Consider the following 21,517-nt stretch of genomic DNA (forward strand, 5'->3'; position numbering starts at 1 on the left):
TTCCCTCATCTTCTCTTCTACATCATTGAAGGCATTAAAGAGAACTTGACTGAGGACTGGCTTGGCATATCAATTCTAATCATTTAATACTCTTAGCTGCCAATGCTCAGATAGCTACGAAACACAGCCCCATGAAGTGCCATTTTAGATGGAACTGTATCGCTCTGCTTCAATCTACTCTCTGCACACTTAGTCAAAATATTTGCTTAGCTGGGTCTGGAACGTTTACTGCAGTACATGCTGGGACTGAACCTCAGCCAGGACATATTGCCCTGGTCATCTCCAAATATGAAAACAAACTGCAAGCCCGGAAGCATGACAAAATAGGGTCAAGCAAATAGCAACGCGAAAACAGAATTGGTGTAAAAGTGCAGAGCCCCCATGGTTATGGGCCGTAATCGAGTACGTTCATGTGCTGTGGTTATCCCAGGGAACCTCCTCTTGTTCCCAAATGTGGGCCATGCACTCCACGCCTTCCAAAGAATGAGAAGTCGCCATAAATAAATGAGCAGTGAATAGTAGTAAAAATAGGTGTCAACAGGTTGTGGATGTAATGTACACATTAATTGCCGAGACAGACATTTGAATTAGCCATTTGCGTAGTGTTCCAATTTCCATTCCAAGAAAAGATCTGTGTAGAGCGTAAACTGCGCACAGCCAATCCGAATGAGCCAAGCTACTTTGCTGCTGCTGCCTGGGATCAAAGGCGATCTGAAAGAGAATATTTAGGCTGGTAATAGTATCTCACTCGATTAAAAACAGCTTTTATTTTCCACTCTGTTCACAGAGATCGTGTGTTGCAGAGTAGCTCGCGTCTCCTCTTGCACGACACTACAAACGAGTCCTGGTAAAATGAAAATGTACAATTAAAGGCCACTAATGCGAGGTCAGCAACCCCGGGGCAACAAACGGGGGTCGATATCAAATGTGCATCGCGATAATGTCCGAGTGACCTTTCCTGAAAAGAGCCAGACTAGTAAATATTTCACACGATTTTAAAACAAAGAGCACATAAATCTTTTGTGAAGCACAACAAAGGGCACCGTGAAAAGAAGAAAAAAAATGCAGAGGATACATTACAGAGCACGCATGGGAAAACTCACCAATCACCGCTGAAAAGAGCTCCTTTCTGACCTCGAGGGAGCTCCGTTTGCTAAACAAATGCCCATTGGAATATTTTATCCGCGGGTTTAAAAGATTTAACCTCCTTTGTGTGCTTCATGTCAAAAAACCCATATCCAAGAGAGGGGTGAGAAACAGGAGACGCTAATAAGGGGTGAACACAAACGTCCTTCACCCGGACTCTGGTTTCCAGAGAAACACAATCTTTTTTTAAGCAAAAGGTTTGCCTGCGACAGCAAATGAAGAACCGGGCTTAGGGCTTCCGTTTAACTCCAACCGGCCATTTGCCTTAAGAGCTGCCTGCCTCACGGTCACACAACAACACGACACAACCTACCCCGAAGATTCCATTCAGGCTTCGTTGTGTTTAGGGGCTGGGCGCTACTAGCCCTGCCCCAGCTGGGAGATTGCACTCAACTGCAAAATAAAATCCCGGTAGAAAGGAATGTACAGGAGGATGGGGTGCTGTGATTGGTGATTACACAAAATCCGGGGCGCATAATGGCACCGACAGTTAGGGTGATGTGGAACTATTTTAGCAGCGTTTGTAGTTGGACTCAAACCTGCACGAGATAAATCCACTTCAAGTATTAAGATAAAGAAAATCCTGCGTATGTGTAGTTTCCCTGTCGCCGATTAAAATGTGCGTATTCTTCAGAGGGTGGGGGGATTTACACAATATATAGCCTTACGTTGAAAGGCTATAGCGACTCATTTTGCTCTGGGGGGCATGGGCGTAATTTTAGGTGGGGCAGGGGTGTTTGCCCCCTCCCCCTTGCCCCCAACTTTCATGGCACACCATTTTTCCTCATTGATTTAGCTGGTGCACCATTTCTTCAGATGCCATGTCCCCCCCCCAACATTTTCAGCAAAGTTACTCCACTGCTGGGGGGCCTACAGATACCCAATGTGTACCCCAGAAAAGCAATGCCCGCATTTGTTTTGTCCCACCCCCTTATTAATCATGCCTTTGGTCCCATGGCTTTGGGCGCGGCCAGCCCGAGCAACGAAATGCAGTGTGGGCGAGTGCAATGCGGCATGGGCCTGTGGCACTCGGGTGAGAAGAGCAGCTGTTTCTTCAAATGCCTTTTGCTGGTAAGGAGTGGAAGGCCTATATCTGGCCTAGAGGATGAAGAGGTCATCACCAAAGTCCTATCAAGGAAAAAAAACCAGGCCCACCACATATCACTGTCCAACCAGTGCGCCCATGCTGAAAAGAGGCGAGATCATTTAGAATGACCCACAGCACCACAGTGCTCCAGTCCTGCCTCTGCATGCTAGAACCTATAGACCCATACTTGGGGGGCTGGGGGAGCGTGCAATTAAGAATCCTAGCATAAAATGTGCCGATGGCTACTAAAGTGGGACTGGGAGGGTGCTCCGGGTGACAGTCCTAGTTCGCGATTCTGAAATCTGAAAGGCTTCTTAGTGCTCACATTTCAATTCTGCATGTTCCTGTAGGAAACACCAGCTGTTGAAAGCGAGAGGGTAACATTTAACATCTCCAAGTTGCACTGAGTGATCCCAAACATAGATCCAAACACGTTTTTACGATTCACTGAACTAAGAAAGCTTCCCGTTCCATTAAACGGAAACTCGTGTATTTTGACTAGCTGAATTCCTCGTAAATAAGACAAGAAAGTGCTTTTTTAGTTAAATAATTAGAGCTGTGCGTTACGTCTCATCCTATAAAAGCGTCAGGGCTGCTCAGACACGTGTCACAACAACTCAATCTTTGGACAACTATCTGCCCAGGCAACTATGCGTTGCAGGCAAGAGAAACGACTACAGCTTAATCACAGCAGACACCACAAAGCAGGAGGGACACTCAAGACGCACGCTTACTCGAGAGAAGTACATCGTTTTTCTAGAGTTCGCCACAACTGTGAAAACACATCATGGGGTGCATGTTTCACGAACTCTACGCAAGAAGAGTGCATTATCTTTATGTTGGACACGTGGAGAGTTCTGTGCGACCAAGATTCCTCGGCCAGAGTCTCCAGTCGCCAGATAGCCCGAGCTTCCGCAACACACATGCCGGTTTAGGAGGCAGAGCTGGGAAACTCTCTAGCTCGGACAGGAAGGAGGGCAGACACGCCCGCTGGCTGTGTGGCATGGGAGCTGGGCCATTTAATCCTGGTGGCCGTTTTACCCCCATTGTTTGCTTAGTGCAAGCCTTCCCACTACCTCCAATGTCGCCTGCTACGCCAATCCACTCCCCCCTAAAATCAATAATACGTGCCCTTACCCAGGACCGGGAAAAACAAAGAAGAGACGCATGTGGCGAAACATCTTCGATAAGCAACTAGTATGCTTTTGATTTCGAAGTTATCTAAAGCACACAAACAAGCCTTTTAGTTTCTGTTCCCGTGTGTGATGTGAAGGAAGCAGGCATTGCAGCTTAAAACCCACAAGGAAGTAAAACAAAAACAACAACGTCGTGCCTGATCACAAGCCACGGTTCTTTAAAGCGCAGGAAGTATAGGTATAAACAATTAATAGTATGCATTCTAAATGCACCCGACACTCAATAAAAAAAAAAAACAGGCTCTCCGGGAGGGGCATTATGGAGCAAAGAGAGCTAGCCATGACCCCGCTCCTGAAGCCGGGAGAGTGAATGCAGAGCTTCAAACACGAGCAGAGGCACCCGGGAGCACATCATAAGTGCGACCCCTCCGGCCATACATGCCTAACCTCCGCATTTAGCCCGGAGACTCCGGGTTTTCCGGCGGAGGCCCAGAGTTTCTGACCATGCCTCCATCCAATGGCTACAAAAGAACACTGCTGGTAACCAATCGAGTGGAGGCATGGGCGGGACTCTTGGTGACGCACTGCTCTTCATCAGCAGTAGCAGAGCGGCCAGGTGGAGGGGTGTTACAGCAGCCGCCTGCCACCTGGAGGCTTTAAGAGTGGTCTGGGCCTGGCGTGCCCATACCCCAGGCCCAAATCTCCACCCACCATGTTAATGTTGTGAAGCTCAGGGCAGCCCTTCTGCCACTTCCGATGATCGGGCATCGTGCAAAGTGAGGTCACGCACAGTATGTAGAGCTGAAAAGTGAGCGTTGTGGCAACGCACGAAAAAGGTGCAGCATGATGTCATCAAGCAGTCTCCATTACATCCTTTTATTTCCTTTCTTTTGGTCAGTAATCGACTCTTCTGTATGTAGGTCACCCATGGTAGGTGCATATTGGCAGAGCGGTGCTCGCCAGGTTGTGGCCACCTCTTCCCAGTGAAAACTGTTCTCGTTTATGCCAACATGAATAAACACGTTTTACTGAAAACACTACGCACAGCAAATGCCACATTTAAACTGTATTTGAGAACCACCACGCACGCTTTGGAGTGACAGAGATGATCTCATTGACTCCTTAAAGGCTGAGATGTTGAGCGTTGGAATTGAATGCTGGAAATTGACATTTACGGTGGGAACCCACACAACCCCCACTTTAGCGGGATGGAGGAGAGCGGAACGTATACCCAGGTGGAATCCGGACCTTTCACAGCACATTTAGTAGCAGGAATAGTACAAAAAAAACATAGTATTTACTGGCAGGTCTAGACAGCTGTCTTTGCAGCTTTCCGCTTTAGGATCCCTTACTTCTCCCATGCCTGCAAACAGACGTGGACTGCCCCAGCCCCAAACATGCTCCTTACTTAGTGTTAACGATGCATTTATTTGCTGCACTTCCCTTGGCGGCATTTTACCCTTTTGACATGTGGGTGGGGCATGTGGGCAGAGTCTTGTGTGACTATGGGCAGGGCATACATCTCAGGGTTTTTGATTTTCAAAAGTAGGCAGGTATGCCTCCAGCGTGTATCCCACATGTCCATGTGGGATTTTACATATATCAGTGTACTTGGTATTATCAGGGTTGCTCCAGTCTCAGGGCCGACATGCTGTGCAATTCACAGGACATCAGTCAGTGGGTCATGCCTTAATGTGCTTCCAAAGGGTTTGCCAAGACTTTCCCCTCAGCGGTTCCACAAGCTTGGAAGCCCACCCCGGTTGATATTTACTTGCTCCCAAACAGGCTTTGCGTCAGGAAAACGGTAAAAACCCACCTGTTTCCCCACGCACACGTTTAATTAAAATACTGCACACGTCTGTGTTTATACTTGGATTGTTTTATTTCTTTCAAATCTCCGAATGCCATCAGTATGTACGCTGCCTTATTCTTTGCAGCTCAGTTTGCAGAGCCTGGTGCCCCTCCAGGACAGCGAGCGAATTATAAAATAAACTAGCTGCCTATTGAGGCAAAGTGGGAATATTGCAGGTAACAATGTAGAATTCTCTTTGCAATGTTTTCCGCACCTAGAGTGCTGCAAATTAAAACTATTGGCCTTGTTAGCACGTGCCCGAATGGACATTAGCGTTTCAATACGGCTAATGGAACAGACAGTGGGGGTTTCAGTCATTTAACAGCACCCGGCTTCCAAAGTCCATTATACAATGGCCCACACAAACTGCCTGGAACTCAGAGGCCTGCATTTCAGCCAGGCTCCATTTTGTACTGTAGCTCACACACTGGGAATTGTACATGAACACAGGCAGGCACACTGAATGACCAGAGAGTCGAAGTGCGGCCTCAGCTGAACATACATATATCCATGTTCTGTAAAAAAAAACAACAAAAAAAAAAAACTTGCAGTTGGCCCGCTGCAGTCGTCAACACTATAAATTTAACAAACATAACTCATTGTCCCAAGAATCCGTCAAAAGAATAGAAACGTGTTAACGAAAATAATACATGATTGCATTTTGGTCGCCTATATCCTGCTTCTACCACACGATTGCATTTTGGTCGCCTAAGGCCTTACATTTATTAGATCATTTTTCGGTCACCCAAGGCTCTGCAAATACTTTACAGCTCTACTTTTGTTAGCCTAAAGACCCTACGTTTACATCTTAGTTCCGCACTTGCTGCACACAGCCCTGCAGATCCAGAACCAGGGTCAATGATACCCCCATGTCCATCTTGCTGAAACTACACCCTGGACTCAGGGAACATTACCCCAGATTCATACATCTCCCTCCCCCTGTTCTTCCCCATCTTACTCCACCACCTGGTATCAAAAATGCTTCCTTTGCACCCCTTACTAGCAGTGGTGTAGCACAAGATTTGGGGGCCACCCCCCACCTCGGGAACAAATCACGAGCCGCGCCATACACTGGGCCGCGTAGATTACCACACTTGCACAATACGCATGAATGTGTTGCTGCAAGGGGGAGAGAGGGAGAGCACAAGCAAGGGGTGTAGGGGATATGGATAAGTGCTAGGTGTATCAAGTGGGAAGTGCCAGGGAGTGAGCAGCTATAGTGCCTATGTGGAGGAGTGGTAACCACCAATAAAAGGGTAAGTGCAAACCTGTGGCGGAACAGGCCAGTGAGTGCAATGCAAAGCGTTGGCGGGGGGAAGGGGGCAGAGGCTGTAGGTGATTGGGTGTGAGAAGCTAGGACCCAGGAGGACACATAAGGGCCCTGGTCACTAATCTCAGCAGAAGCTGTGGGGTTTAGCAGAGGAAGGAGGAGGTGAAAAGGAAAGTCTTCAGGAGCTTTGGGAATTTGAGGAGATCTGGCTTAAGACGTAGAGGAAGGGGAGGCTGTTCCATAGGAGAGAGTTTGCTGAGGAAAGAGATCGGCCACCAGCTCACCGTTTAGCGAAGCTTTTAAACACACAGAGTTGGTGCCAGAGGAATGTAAAGATTTGGAGGGAGTATTTAGGGAGAACAAGTTGGAGATAGCGTGATCCCTGGCCCCCAGACATTTAGTGGAATATACAGCACAATTTGAGAAAAATTGGCTAAAAAGCCAGAGTGTTTGCATTTTTGTAGGGTAACACCAATCTAAAAATTCAATACATGCAAGTCATCAACAGTCCACAGAATCATTAATGCTATAATTGATTTAATACTTTGCTATTAAAAATGCCATGCCACAATGAAAACATGTCCAACTAGCTGCGCAATTTAGACCAATCTAGCCACATATTACAGTAAAGCATGCCAGGCCACATTTAGACATATCTAGACTAGTTACACCAAAATGGTAGTCCAATCAATAAAACATATCATGGTTGTTTTATCACAGATGACCAGAAAAATATACAATGCCACAGTAAGAAACACCTAGACTGGCAGCACTTAAATCCCTGTCTACTCAGGTAATTCACCTTAGCCAGATTGCTTTAACAGAGATGCCCAGTTAAAAAAAACTTCAAGCCAAACTAAGAAATTACTAGACTGACTGCACCAAAATGCCTCTCTGGACACCAATACCACATATCATGCCTGCTTAGCCCGGACATGGATGACAATTACGATTTATTGCACAATCCCTGCCCCACCCAACCCCCCCACACATCCTCTCTCCCACCCACCCCTGCCTGAACCCCCAAAATCCGCTCCTCGGCCCAGATTTACCTCCATATCCCTCTTCCTAGACCCAGTGCTAACGTATGAGGCACCTTGCCCCATGGGTACATACTGGGATGAATAAGAGTGGGTATGAAGATTACAGGTAACTAAGCCAGGCATTACCTCCATGTCACACTACCTCATCCCAGTACTTGTGTATGAAGCAAAGTGCCTCATACAAACATGGCATTAAAAACACAAGCAGTGGCGCAACACCATTGATTTGACTGGGCTTCACTTCCCCTCCAGCCCCCCCACCACCCCATAAATTTTGGGCTATGTTGACGCGACTGGGTTGACCTACAGAGCCGTTGCCGGACAGAACAGGGCAGTTGTTAATCACCTTAAAAAAAGGCCTGGCAATTACGAATGTAAAGCATTTCACTGTTGGTACTTGCATTCAAATTCATACTTTTTTAGGCAATTGAAATTGTGATGTGGGTTTAGTACTTGCATGCCAGGGGAGTGATAAGAAGGGTAGAGAGGCGAAAGGAGACTGCTCATTCGCACAGCAGCCCATACGTGGGTGTTTTCACACTTCAGCAGCCCATACGTGGGTGTTTTCACACTTAACAGAGAGAGTCAACTGCTTGTAACATTGAAGCTGCACTAGAATAGTCTCATTAGAATGTGTAAAGAAGTTAGGAGGCCCACACCCAAATGTTTGCCCCTACCCCACCGCCTATGAAGTTAGCACCTCTCAGCATTTGCAGGGTTAGCCCCCCCCTAAAATGTAAGTTTTGTTGCACCCCTGAACACTAGCACACTCACACCCATACATTTAAGTGTGAATCCTTGACCATACACTCACCCAGGCAGCCCACCATACATCATACACAGATTAATTCATGCACATTACATTCTATAGATGCATATATGCAAACACTTCCATGCATGCAGACACATTTAAAGAAAATACACGTTCTTACCTTTAACCTGTTGGTCCAGGGAACAAGGCATTCAGCTCCCTGAAGCAGCCAGGTGGTCTCTTTTTGAAGTCACTGACTTCATAAAGAAATAATTTCCGTTAAAGGACCGAACCATAACAGAAATTATTTCTTTATGAAGGCAAAGGGACTACAAAATGAAACTATTTCCTTTTGAAGTCCTAGGCCTCCCGCCTCCAACCATTATTTCTGTTACCCTGTAACAGAAATAATTTCTTTATGAAGGCAGAGTGACTTCAAAAAGAAACTCCCCTTCCCCCCCATTTAATTTTCTTTTTCCTCGAGGGGGCCTCCTCCCTGTACACTGGGTGATGGGGTCCTCTGCATCGCCAGTGCTTACTAGTAGTACTCACTCTCTACATACCCTTCTCTCAGCCTGAGGTCCTTCTCCCCCTTAACTGCTCCCATAATTTCTCCCATCCCACTTGCCTCCACTTCCTACCACACCCAAGTCTGCCACCCCACCATCAAAAATCCCCTTGGCTGACCTACCTAGTGTAATCTCATCTATGCTGCTCCTGACTTTTCAGCACTCCATCTACATATAATGTCCAACTACTCTGCACAATCGCACACTGCAACAACAGCTTTGGACATTGCCTTGCACACTGATTCTGCCATCTTTTTGCACTCCCCCGGGATTTAAACAAGGGGTTGGACTAATGATGAAAAAGGCTTACCCCCCAACCCCCATGTCCTCCTAAATTTCTACCTCTCTTCTTTATATCCATAGCTACAAAACTCCTCTCACACCTCCTCCGGATTTATAAGCCATAATTCTCTAAACTCCTTCGATTTGGACATCCTCCTCGACTTCTTTCCGACTGACGCCCCCAAACTGCTCATGAGAGGGGTCAACATCCCTAAAATATCTCCACCCATCAACTAGAACTTGGCTCCATCCTGTCAGACTATTCCCCAACTTCACTTCCTACATCACCCACTCACCCCAAGGGAAATCTTGACCTGGTCAAATATGAACTCAGCGGAGTACCTTTGATGAGTCTAACACTTAGAATTGAGAAATAATGAGTGGGCACCTAAATCTCTCAACCAGTTGCAACTCTTGTTTGATCAACAATGGTATTCTATACCTTTACCAGTTTGCAATTTAAGCAGTACAAACTCATGCAGTTAGTCTAAAGCCATTGTAAGGTGTGCCAATTTTGTGTTTGTGATGAAGGGCGTGATCCTGACTTCTAAGGGGCAAGGGCCCCACGAAGTGCAATAACCAAAAATGCGGATAGGTTGATGAAAAGAACTTAATTTAGCTGAACGTAAAGTTTGTTATTGCGCAAATTACGCCCGTCAGCTAGTTTTGCGTACAAATTGTCAACAAAGTAACTAAGAAACAACTCATCATTAGCATCCGAGGAACAGCCATAGCCTAATCCAGACAACTAACAGTCACACCCGGCGTTCTGCATCATCCTCAGCCTCTCCCCTCGTTTCTTTTTTATGTGTGTGTCCTGGGTCCCCAATTGCACCGTGCTCCAGGTCCCATCCACCAAAGCCATACACCTATAATCTGTCCCTGCCTGCCTGCTTCGTTGGCGCCCCCACTCTTTGGGCTGCCGTGCTAGACATACAAACATTGCAGGGGGCCATTTCAAGTTTTTATTTTTGTATAGGAAATCCAGCTCACAGAAAACGAGTGGCACGTTTTTTCATTCAAAAGAATATTAGTGTGAATAACTCCTTGGGGAGCGGACACAGACGGAAAAGGCTGAGCCTGGCTGCCCGGTAGCGACCGTGTCTGCCCCCTCCTCCTTCCCCCCCAAGACAGTAGTTAATGCTACATTACATTTCCATGAAAGATTATTTTGCTTCGGTCAGTCGGCTCTGCAGCCAAACACCAGCAAAGATGGATACTAGCAATATTCTTATCCGTGTCCCCTGTTAGCAAGCGATCAGTATGTACACATTTCCTACCCTCATGAAAGAGAAGTACATGGAGGTGCATTATCTTGCACATCATGCTCTATGAGGAATACACAGCCATGCTCTGGGATACATTTTCCCCAGATCAATCCCGTTTGGGATAGCTCAATGACATAGTTTGTCATTGTCTGTATGCCTGTTTTTGACATAGCATAGAACACTTGCACATTTATGATGATGATCACAATACGAAATGACTAGAATTTGATTACAGAATGATATTTGTTAAAACTGTCAAGCTTGAATTGGGGTCCTGAATCAGCTTATGTGGGATTGTTTTCAATTATGCAATTCATGGTCATTCATGGTGAAATTGTTCTATCAAAGATAATCAGTTCTTTTCCGAAAACTGAACAATGGCTTGGCAGTGGGCGAGGACTTACCAGTCACAGCACATATTTTGATGGGTGAAGGCCCCTTTGCCTCAAGAGGTATAGTAACTGCAAGGAGCTCAGTTCCAAGGAATTGGAAAGCAGTGTCCAACCTTTCTACTGACTGATGATTGGGCGATTCAAGCTAACGAGCTGCTCTGGCCATTTAAGAACAGTACTTTGTGTACAGGTGCGAAAACCAGAGCAACTTGTCTGGAGGTTTATGGTAAAAAGGTATGAAAGCAAAGATGTTCTATCATCTTTAAGAGTATCCCTTCGCTTCTTGATGGGACAATGTTGAAGGCACATTGTACATCATCCTTTTATGTTTGGTCTTCATTTGTATTTAATCTGCAAGTATAGAACGGTAATGTATAATTCAGAATTTGTCAAAAAACAATGAAGTAGCGTTTAATAAAGTGTCATTTACACATTCCAAAGGGAGGTGTTCCCTGCAATATTGCATCACCGTGAAAATGAGTGTTGACGATGTTAGGCTACACAATCTCTCTCCATTTGCTTAGTAACCATTACCAGTGGGTGTAGTCTTCACACAATGAAAAAATACATGTAATGCTTGGCAGAAAATAATACTTTTGATTTCTTATGAAGATGTGGTAAATAGTGGCTTAATGCTGAAAGTTACAGAACAATGTTAAGTGCGGGATTCAAAAGCCCACATGCTACATTAGACCATTGTCCATGCCTTATTGGAAGGGTCAATGGTATCTTCTGTGTGGCAATGTGTCTGCTGATGGACATCCAGCATAAGTCCATCATTGGCGACCATGTTACTGTAGAGAGAACGTGCCCCACCCTAAGGCCCTAAGTAGGGTAGCGTCGGTCTGACGTTGCAGTGACTTGGTCCTGGTGTGCATGCATGTCATGTTTCACAGCGGCTAACGATGCGAGTAATTGAAAGAATTGGTAGGACTATATGGACTGCCATAGAATGTGAGGTTGGTTTCTGACAAGCAAAGCGATTCTGGAAATCATGTAGTAAGTGGAAATGCTTTTCCTAGAGGCATTAATGGAACCCCAGGGAAAGGTCTGCTTTGCAGAAGCCTGTAAGAATGAGGACAAAATGGAAACACTAAAACACGGTTGTAAGCCAACCCATGGTGACATAATTGCAATCCATAGAAAAATGCAGTTATAAAACAGTAAAAAGTAGAAATCTGTCCAGATGTGGCGTACAACAGCTCATGATAAACCCTCCAGAATAGAAAGATGCCATGGTATAAACCAAAGCAACAGACGAGAACATCTCCTTCAACACATCACATTAATGTCTCATAATTACCTTCTTCCGTTTCATGCCACACAATTCCTTCCAGGTTCACACTGGTCCCAGGCTCACAGGGTCCAAGGCATTCAGGTTCAGTCACTATTCCAACATCACACGTATTTATACCCACTGAACGAGTCCGTACCAAGAGCTGCTCCACTGGCGCGGCGATATTAGATGAAGATGGAGAAAAGTAAGAAGGCAGGATTTGAGGTGGTGCGATACTGCTGGAAATAGGCGGCGGAGGAGCGGGCACTGTAAACAGAGGGTCAACCTGAAAGAAGAGACACGGTTATTGCAGGGAATGCCCGGACACATCAATTGCATGCCAAGTGAAAAGGAATCATTGTGTACAAGAGTACTTTTTCGGAGCGGTTAATGTAATAAACTAGTGGTCTTCAAGAACATTAGTTCCTATGATAGCAGCACATGACAACTTTTTTTTACGTTTAGCAGTGTCCGGTCGTATAATTAAGAAAAACAGGTGAAAGGCTTCTCTTAATGGAGAGGAGAGCTCTTTTCAAACACACAACAGAGTTGGGCAGTCTTGGTTGCGTCTGAAGATCAGCACTTGGAAGTGTGCAAGGGAAATCATTCCCAAAATGAGGAGTGCAGAACAGCATACCACATCCGGTTACCATCCAAGCCAAGAGAAGCAATACAGCCAACGTGCTCGCTCAAAGTGCAATTAAAGAGAAGTACTCTGGCAAAAGAGGCACGTGCGATGAGGCTGAAACCCCTGGGCCTGCCTCCCGAATATGCAAGAATAGCCGTGAGGTTTAAAGAGCCGACAGGGGCCTGTAGTTTAGTTAGCAAAACAAACAGCGGCCAGCCCTACCCCACCCCGCCCCCAGACACGCTACTTTCCCCGGTACTCGCCTGCGTTTGGAGCATTTTTATGTAACTTGGTGAGCAAGGTCTCTGCTGCATCGGCCATAGAGTCAAAGTAGCTGCTACTCTCTCTAAACCCTGCGCTTCCTGCGTTCCCCACAGGCCGTCGCTCCGAGAGGACTCGGCGCTTCTCTGTCGACGCGCGGATCTTTTCAGGAATAGAAGAAAACCCAAGGACGAGAGGGGGGTGGGGGGGGGGCGGGCTGGGCTCCCAATTAGACAGCTGAACCAGTCAGCTGTGTCGCATTCTTGTTTTTGCGAGTTTGGGAACCCTCCCTTGGTCCGCTCATGTTTTCCTTTAAACCAAATCACAAACTGATGTTGCTTTGGCCCAGCGGAGACAACCGGCCTCTAGCAGACCATGCTCCATCCGATTGTCCAAGGAACTTCATTTCCTGCTTTTAGACGGGTAATAAAATGGCTTTTGCTCGTTCTCGCTTTCCTTCGTTCTGATGCTCGCAAGATAAATGCCTTTGCTTTACAGACAGGAGAAAGGGTGCTAGGGGGAGGGGGGCGGCAGAGGGCAGTGTAAGCAACAGCCCGTGCGCAGATGCTGCTCAGTTAAAAGTTTCACTGGAAAAACACCCCCAGGAAAAGCAGAAGGCAGCATATCTTCAGATATATGCGCTTCATGTTTAAGCAGGCAAGCAACGTTGAATTCAAATGCAGCAGTACGTGGCCACTGAACTAAACTAGGAGTTTAAACTAATATGCATAAAACTGCCTTACTTGCCTCAGACATTCAATTGCAGCGCAGAGTTATCCTAATGTACACAATGTAGAGCAGGTTGCAAGTAAATATTATATAGGCCCTATTAAAGTGAATACCATAGTTATCAGAAGGGTAAGAAATCAAAAATGAAATACACAATAACAAAGGCCTTTGTTACAAAACCAAACAGAGCACAATATAGTGGAATCAAACACTAAAATACAAACATCACATGTATTTTGTTCAATAAATATCTCTATTCCTCCTATGCGCACTTCTTTAACGGACCACACGATTATGAAACTCAAAGAGCATACAATATAATCAATATCTACCAAGTTATGTAAAGAAATTGGAAAAGTCTGACGATGTCAAGGGAAAATATTCTATTCCTCAGGCTAATCTGTCCAAAACCATGCCCCCTAACCTCCCATTGCAAGACGTACATTAGTTTTCAAAAACTGATTAGCAGAGTTTGCGAATGAAAATGTTTTTGATTAGCAAACGGACCCATTTGATTAGCAATGTTGTACTAATATTGCTACTGTCACCAGTTATTTGTACCCAAGACATGAAATGATGCATCATTACAGCACTTTTAAGACATTAGTGATAGGAGTCAGGCCTTGCAAATTCTTTAATCTTCAGCTAGACCTGTAGGTCGGGTAACTTAGTTTACCTATTCAACCAAAGAGAAATGCACTCGACCACAGCAACCGAGGACAACAAATGTAGAATGCAATTTCTGTAAAATGGTGCATGTCGCTGCAAACCCACTTTGTTTGTCACACTGCTGCCACCCAGCATCCAGCCATGCACAGTGAAACATGTATTTGACATTTACTGCAAACAACATAGATCTTAAATAAAAGTTTCAAACATCTCTTGTAAATGCTACTCGCCATTCATAAAACCTACTCGAAAGAGTGGGTGAAACGACTTTGCGAGCCATAGATTAGTGTCTGTAAAATGTAAAAGGTTAGCTGCATGAATGGACACAAATAGATATAAAAAGGGCTCTGAAAACAGTTTGGCCAGCTGTCTGCTGCAGATGGTAATATACAATACAATCATAAAGCAAAGTGAGCTCTAGAGGCTAACTACAGTGTTAGGTATTGCAGTCAATCTGTAGATCTACAGACTGGATGGACCTATTGATCACTACTTCACCTAAGCATTTAGTTTGCTTTGTGCAGAGTGGATTGCGTAGCAGGCAGAGAACAGACCAAGCTAGGTGAAATATTGTAGTCATCTCACTTTCAGGGTACCTGGAATAAAGCAACAGGGTGATAATATAGAATGTCAAGGAGTATGGGTTTGATCATGGGTTGCAGTTGCAAGATGTATGCAACCTGCAGGTTACAGAACTAGGTTTGCCATCAAAAGCATTTGATCATGTGATAATGTACATTTTCAAAAGTTCACTAGTCAACATGATGCATCTTGCCCAACAAAATGAAATATAGTTGATACTTTGAAATTCAGATAAACTAACCTAAACTTTACTTTAAAGCATGGATCGATACAAGGTGTTACAGTTTCAATACTGTAATTATGTATTATTTACCAACTTACATTTTAGAAAATTGCATGACTGTCTTTTTAAAAGATATAAAGTTGACACATACTTGTATTAAGATTTTTATATCCTGTCTGCCAAAGACAAGTATCATCCCGATTACTTCTGGTTTGCAATTATTTGAAAAAGAAATTCTTGCACTCCTACACATTCATTTGGCACAAGAGTGGACGGAGGAGAGGATTACTGCTGCACTTTCCCTCCATTAGCACTTGAAGTGTGCAGAGGAAAGAGGGTGAAGATAGCACCACGGGAAGAGCGGAATGCAGAGCGAGCTGTGCTTTCATTGAAGAGAGCAACGTAAATAGCTTACTTTGCTACACAAGTGTTCAGCTGATTAGCAAAGCTACAGAATAGCATGGACAATTGCTATGCAACACTCTACGGAACAGTCTGAGAACGCTGTGGTTCCATCAGCCGGCACCTTCTTCAAGGAGACACTGCCACCACATGTGGTCATGCCTGTTATCAAAGGATGTCACTCCAGTAATAAGCAGAAGGTATAGGCATATTAACTCTCATTCATAAATGGCCACATTTTAGAGACTGGGCGAGAACATGAAAAAGTCCAGAATAATTTCAAACACAAATGTCAGGGTCTCGTTAAACGCAGCTGGGGGGCATTTGTTGGGTGCATTACATGGACAATCCATCACTTTGGTTCTTGTTAAAAAAACATAAAAAATAGGTGCATTTACAGATGGTGCTCTCGTCCATTCGCTAAGCACAAACCATCACACAACCAAACAATGCCCAGATATTGCTTCCAGCAATCACTGTCAAAAATATTAATTTCACAAAATCTCTGAAGAGCACTGATGTAACCTACTAAAGCCAGACAGAAGAGGTCATCTCCAGTGAAAAGGAAAAACCAACAACTTTACAGCTTGTGCTGGCAGTGTCTCAAATCGAGAAAAAAGTTACCTTAAAAAACAGATGCACTGCAGCCCAATGAAGTTAATTTGTGCAAGATTGTCCTCAGCTGCTACAGCCTGCGAGTGGCATATTTAATTCTGATTGCCACACACGCATAATGCTGCTCTTTCAACACGCATTACCCATGTGCACACAAAGCAACCCATGTGCAACTTCTGCATACATATCCAAGGCCATAGGAATCCCCGAAGTCAAGTCTTGAGTTTGATATACTTTTCATTTGGCAAGTTGTAATATTCATTGGTCTGACCGCAATGCAGGAATGGTGTGCCGCCAATGATCTCTGCCTATATGCCAGTAAGACAGATCCTCATCAGAAAACCAGCTCCCTCATGTCCTCTCTCTCTCTCTCTCTCTCTCTCTCTCTCTCTCTCTCTCTCTCTCTCTCTCTCTCTCTCTCTCTCTCTCTCTCTCTCTCTCTCCCTTCCTTCCTTCCTTCCTTCCTTCCTCCCTCTGTGGCTGCCCACTCTGGGCCCTCTTCCTGCTCCTACCTGCGAGGCCAAGAACCTTGGGGTCATCTTAGACTCCACCCTCTCCTTCTCTCCTCACATTTCTGAAGTCTCAAAGAAGTCAAACTATCAGCTGCACCTCCTCAGATGTATTCTTCCTTTCCTCACTTTCCCCCAGAAGCTCACTGTCCCCAGAGCTATGGTCCTCTCTAGGCTGCACTGCTGCAACAGCCTCTGTCTAAATCTTCCTGCCTCTGCTCACCGAAATCTACAACTTATCCAGAACAGGAACAGGACTACAAGACTTGTCCTTGGCCTCAAGCCCAGGGATCGTAACTCTCCAGCTCTGAAATCTCTTCATTGGCAAGTTCAGGACCCTCTGCATCAGGCACAAGGCTTTCTGGGGCCAGGGGCCGCACTACCTCCAACTCTCTATTTCTAAACATCTCCCTTCTCAAGCTCCCCACTCATCCACCTCCAAGTCCGAGGGTCAGTCGCTTTTCCAAGCAGAGTTGGGGGCAGATCTCGATCTTCGGCTGGGCCCTCCCTCTGAAACAGCCTCCCTGCCTCTCTAAAATTTGAGCACAACCATCTCCGGAAGCAACTCAAGACCTTCCTCTTTGCTTCCGCTTTCTCTCTTCCTCTCCGCCGCTGATGTCCCGACTGCGCCATGCACTGATCACCTGGCTACCCTCTCAAATTGGGCCCAGGCTCCTGCATGCCCAGCTGCACCACGCACTACCTGCAGACTCCCCTAGCACTTGTGGTCTGTATTTGCAATCCTACAGTTCCTTCTCTCTGCACTTATGAGCCACCCGTTGCTTCACTTTTTGAGTTACCTGCACTTCTCTCCCCCGACACTACTCCCCTTCCATTTCCCTCCACTTGCGCGATTTGAATGACACAGGGCCTAGTCAGATTGTTGTTTTGTCCTCCTCACGTTTCCCCCTCCTTGTCTTGTTGCGCCTGGAAACACTTGTGTACAGGCGCATTATAAACGCCATATTATATCATTTTAATGATCTGGAGAACAACTGACAGGCAAAAACGATTCACCCTGGAATACAATGCAAAACATTAATTCCCCACGAAAATGTACAGCGCACCCTGAAACTCCTGTCAACCCCTGCTCCCACACAACCTCCCTGCTCTAAACTCATATCTTGAGATTTCACTCCAGAGTCATGGCACTGGTAGAAGTGTGTGGGGGAGGAGGGGTCAAACATATGTTCACTGGGATTCACCCAATTTCCGGCTTCAGTGACCTTAATAAAAGCTTAGAATAAAGTCAGAATCTAAAAGGCCAACAGATTGCTCAAACAATGGCCAAGAGTGGCAGAAATGTTGATTCCAACAGCTTAAGCCGGGCTATCATCTAACCCAAGTACAAAGCACGGACTGATGTATTTAGTCTGAGAGAAAAGCAAGTTGCAGTTCAAATGCCAGATAGTGGTATTTAAATGAATCAATATGTTTGGGATACAGACACACCGCCTGCTTAGTGATATGGCGCGCGCAGCCATGACATGATTGCCCGAATCAGAGTGTATCCTACTTAGGCATTATAGCAGTTCCCCCCCTTCAGGACTGCACAGCTCGTAGCCACCCTTATTAGGGTCGCATCAGCCACATCATTACGGCCTTACATCTCTCCATACTAATAGAATCATGAAATGCTCGATGCAACTTTGAATGCCCTAAAACAATCCTGAGATACTGCAGACGGTGCTGTGGTGCTGTCCATCTGGAAGAAAAAAAATCCAGGTCCCAGCAAGTACCTAGCAACAGTGTGCTAGGCCGCAAAGAAAAACAGAAGGAAAAGCCAACTGCCACTTGCCGCAACAATGTGGTTACCTGTAGCAGTCACAGTGTGCAAGATTCAGGCCATGAAACAGTAGACTGGGCTTGCAGTGTAGTCACGTCAAAGAGCAGCTCTTGTGATGGTCCATTTTGAAGGCTGCCTTCATCATAAGGCACATTCGCCGATTGCTCCACGCGGACTTCCAGTAACAACTCCTGTGTCACATGAAAAATTGGGCACCATAGGCCCATTGTTTATCAGACAATGCCTTTGGCGTCAACAGTGATCTGCATGTAGCATTAATGTTCTGGTAGAAACAGTCTGCTACAGTATAGAAATCAGCAGAGATGTTATGGGGTTGAGACGCCACCTACCTGAACAGATTTCCCCAGAGGAAAACTAAAAGAAATGTTTCAATTGTTTCGCACTGCAAGAAAAAGCACGAATATGATGCACTCATATTTCATGTTTTTCCAGTTTGAAATTTACTGTTCATATTGCACAGTAGCAGAGTTCGAAATTGCCAGGGGCTGGGAGCTATTTCGAGAGCCTGATTAGCTTGAAATCAAACACTACCAGGAGCCACTGTTGACCCCCCAGGCAAGTGGTGCCATACAAACAGTTACAAGAAAGGTGTAGGTTTGGAAATGTATATAGAAAAGAATAGAGGACCCACTTAAGGGGCATTTAAAGCATATTGGATAATATCCATCACCAAATAGGAAGTTTGCATCTTACACACGTTATATTTGCTGCACACTGTGTACTCGCTCCTGGTTCCCCAGAGGAAGCTCCGGCCTAATGACTGATGCCAGAAACCTAGGAGCTGCTTTTTGCTCCTGGTCAGCAAATCCTAATTTCTATCCCTGCAGTAGTCTCTGGTTCAGGCTCCATTAAGCTTGTAAATTTAATAAACAAGATGTGTACATTTGGTTGTGGGTTTCGGAGGGGAAAGGAGGTATGAGTCCCTTCAAATGCAGTGCGATATCAACAGGCGTTTTGCAGCCAGCATGATGCAGAGGGCATATGCCCTTGCACAGTGCCAGCCACACCTAACTGTATTTAAGCACTCACACGCTCAATAGGAGTGATTGGTGGTAGGTGCGGCTCCACAGGCACATTCCTCATCTTTGCCCAATAAATGTTCAGTGTGCCCCAATGCACGTATGCCTGGTAAAGGTCTATGCCAGTCTGCTAATCATCCAACTGGGCATTTTCTCGCATTATAGCACCTTGAGATCAAACAAATGGTACATAAGGCACTATACAAATGCAAAATAACATAGCAGAACATAAGTTTGTAACAAGCACAGCAGGCGAGCACGTGTGCCCTCTCTCTAGACTGCCGCCGAAAAACACATTCTTATACCACTGAACAGCCTCAATTACATTGCAAAATTATATTCTAAAATTGCAAATTCTTATACCACTGAACAGCCTCAATTACATTGCAAAATTATATTCTAAAATTGCAAGATCGATACACTAATGTGACGTCGAGAAGAGGTCATCCTCTTTTGAGAATCTACACAAAATGCAGTGCCATCTGGCGCTCTACGAACTGGACTCCTGCTCACATCAGGGCATGAGCGCCAGCAGCGGGCATTTACATGCTCAGCGTTAAAGAACCACCTTTGAAAGCCAGCAAGTGGAGGCATAACTTCAGAAAACTGCGATAATCTCAATGTTTGCCAATTGCCACAGATGGCTCTCTCGCGACGTGATTTAAGCGCAATGAAACTCTAGGGGTCACATGGCAACACCAATGAAGCGAAGTCGAACAAACGCATTCTGCCGCCATGAGAGTCTATACACAAAGGACGTTTCCCACCACACTGAAAAACGGACATAAAATAGTGAAATGCCATTATCAGCGCGTGTAAAATGCGTAGGCTCGTGACTTTGGTAGGAATTAAGCTGTGCTGTAACATGTCTGATTTATAAACAAGGCTGCTTTAGCTGTAGTATAACACTGGTGTCTAATCATTAGTAGTCTGAAAACAGCCATGTAAACACATCAAGTATGGGCCACTGCCAAAAGCCCTTGAGATGCCAAAGATTAACAGCCCCAGTCCTCTGTTTTACAAGCTTGCATCAAAAAGAATATTAATAAGAGGCGGGGCAAAGTGATGGCCGCCAGCACAATTCAGTCACTAAAACAAGTGAGCGTTCTCTTCTCTCGGCTCTGCAACTGGTCCATGAAAGAAGCTGGCATCAGCTCCAAAAAACGGTGCTGCCAATTACACTGGCTTTTTTCAACCACACAAAGGAAGTTAGCCAACAAGATCGGCACTACTCAACGTAATAACGCCCTCTTTGTGTACGTTAGCAGTCATAAAATGGCAATGGAAAGTGGTAAACGTAGAACGGACTTGCACGAGTAAATTAAACAATTTGAGAATTTAATAAATCGAGATTTCAGACTTCTTTTGAAAATTGCAAAAATGAGTTTGCATGTATGTTTCATGTCTCAACGATAAGACATCAGCATCCACCATCGACCTCGACACTGCACATGCGTAAAGTGGTTAACTAATCTCCCAGATTACATGCACCAGATCCAAGTAGGTTTTCTAAAGCTTGGCAAAAAAGCACTCTGTAGTTAATGACAACCAATGCATGTATTGGGTAATTATTATAGTGCGTCTTTCAAATAGAGAGGATGCTTCAGCAGGGAGTGTTTACAGGCAACTTCAACTGAAAATGTGTGTTTTTGTTAGTCAAAGCTTAAAAATAGTAACACCGCAAACACGATGTTTTAACGAGGTCCCCTTTAAATCGAGTTTAGGAGAGAGGTGAACATGCTTCCCACTGACGTCTGCCTTGCACAGTGGAAAAAAGGAAAAAAGACCCCCCTTTTGGGGGCAGTGCCTTTAAGTGCTTGGGCGCCGCCCCTTTGCAGTCTTCACGGCAGCGATTCCCCATCCTTTCAGGAGGGGAGGGGGTAGGGGGGAAAGTGTTGAGCCTGTCAGATTATGGTGTAGATCCGGAGAAAGGCCAGCACCAAAAAACTTCGATGAGCTTTGTGTCTCAGGGTTGTTAGGGAGGGGGAAGAGTTAGGGGGC

General features: G+C 45.4%; 1 protein-coding gene across 4 annotated transcripts in view; it reads right to left on the reverse strand.

Moving 5' to 3' along the window:
• Positions 1-21,517, reverse strand: part of ZNF608 (zinc finger protein 608) — a 145,167-nt gene that overhangs the window by 64,057 nt on the left and 59,593 nt on the right. For all 4 annotated transcript variants that reach the window (XM_069625589.1, XM_069625590.1, XM_069625588.1 and 1 more), the window contains exon 3: positions 12,100-12,358. In XM_069625589.1, the coding sequence (XP_069481690.1) occupies positions 12,100-12,358 (259 nt within the window). The remainder of the gene's footprint in view (positions 1-12,099; positions 12,359-21,517) is intronic.

This window comes from Ambystoma mexicanum, chromosome 6p, assembly GCF_040938575.1.
Source record: "Ambystoma mexicanum isolate Mex_15411 chromosome 6p, UKY_AmexF1_1, whole genome shotgun sequence".
Taxonomy (NCBI): Eukaryota; Metazoa; Chordata; class Amphibia; order Caudata; family Ambystomatidae; genus Ambystoma; species Ambystoma mexicanum.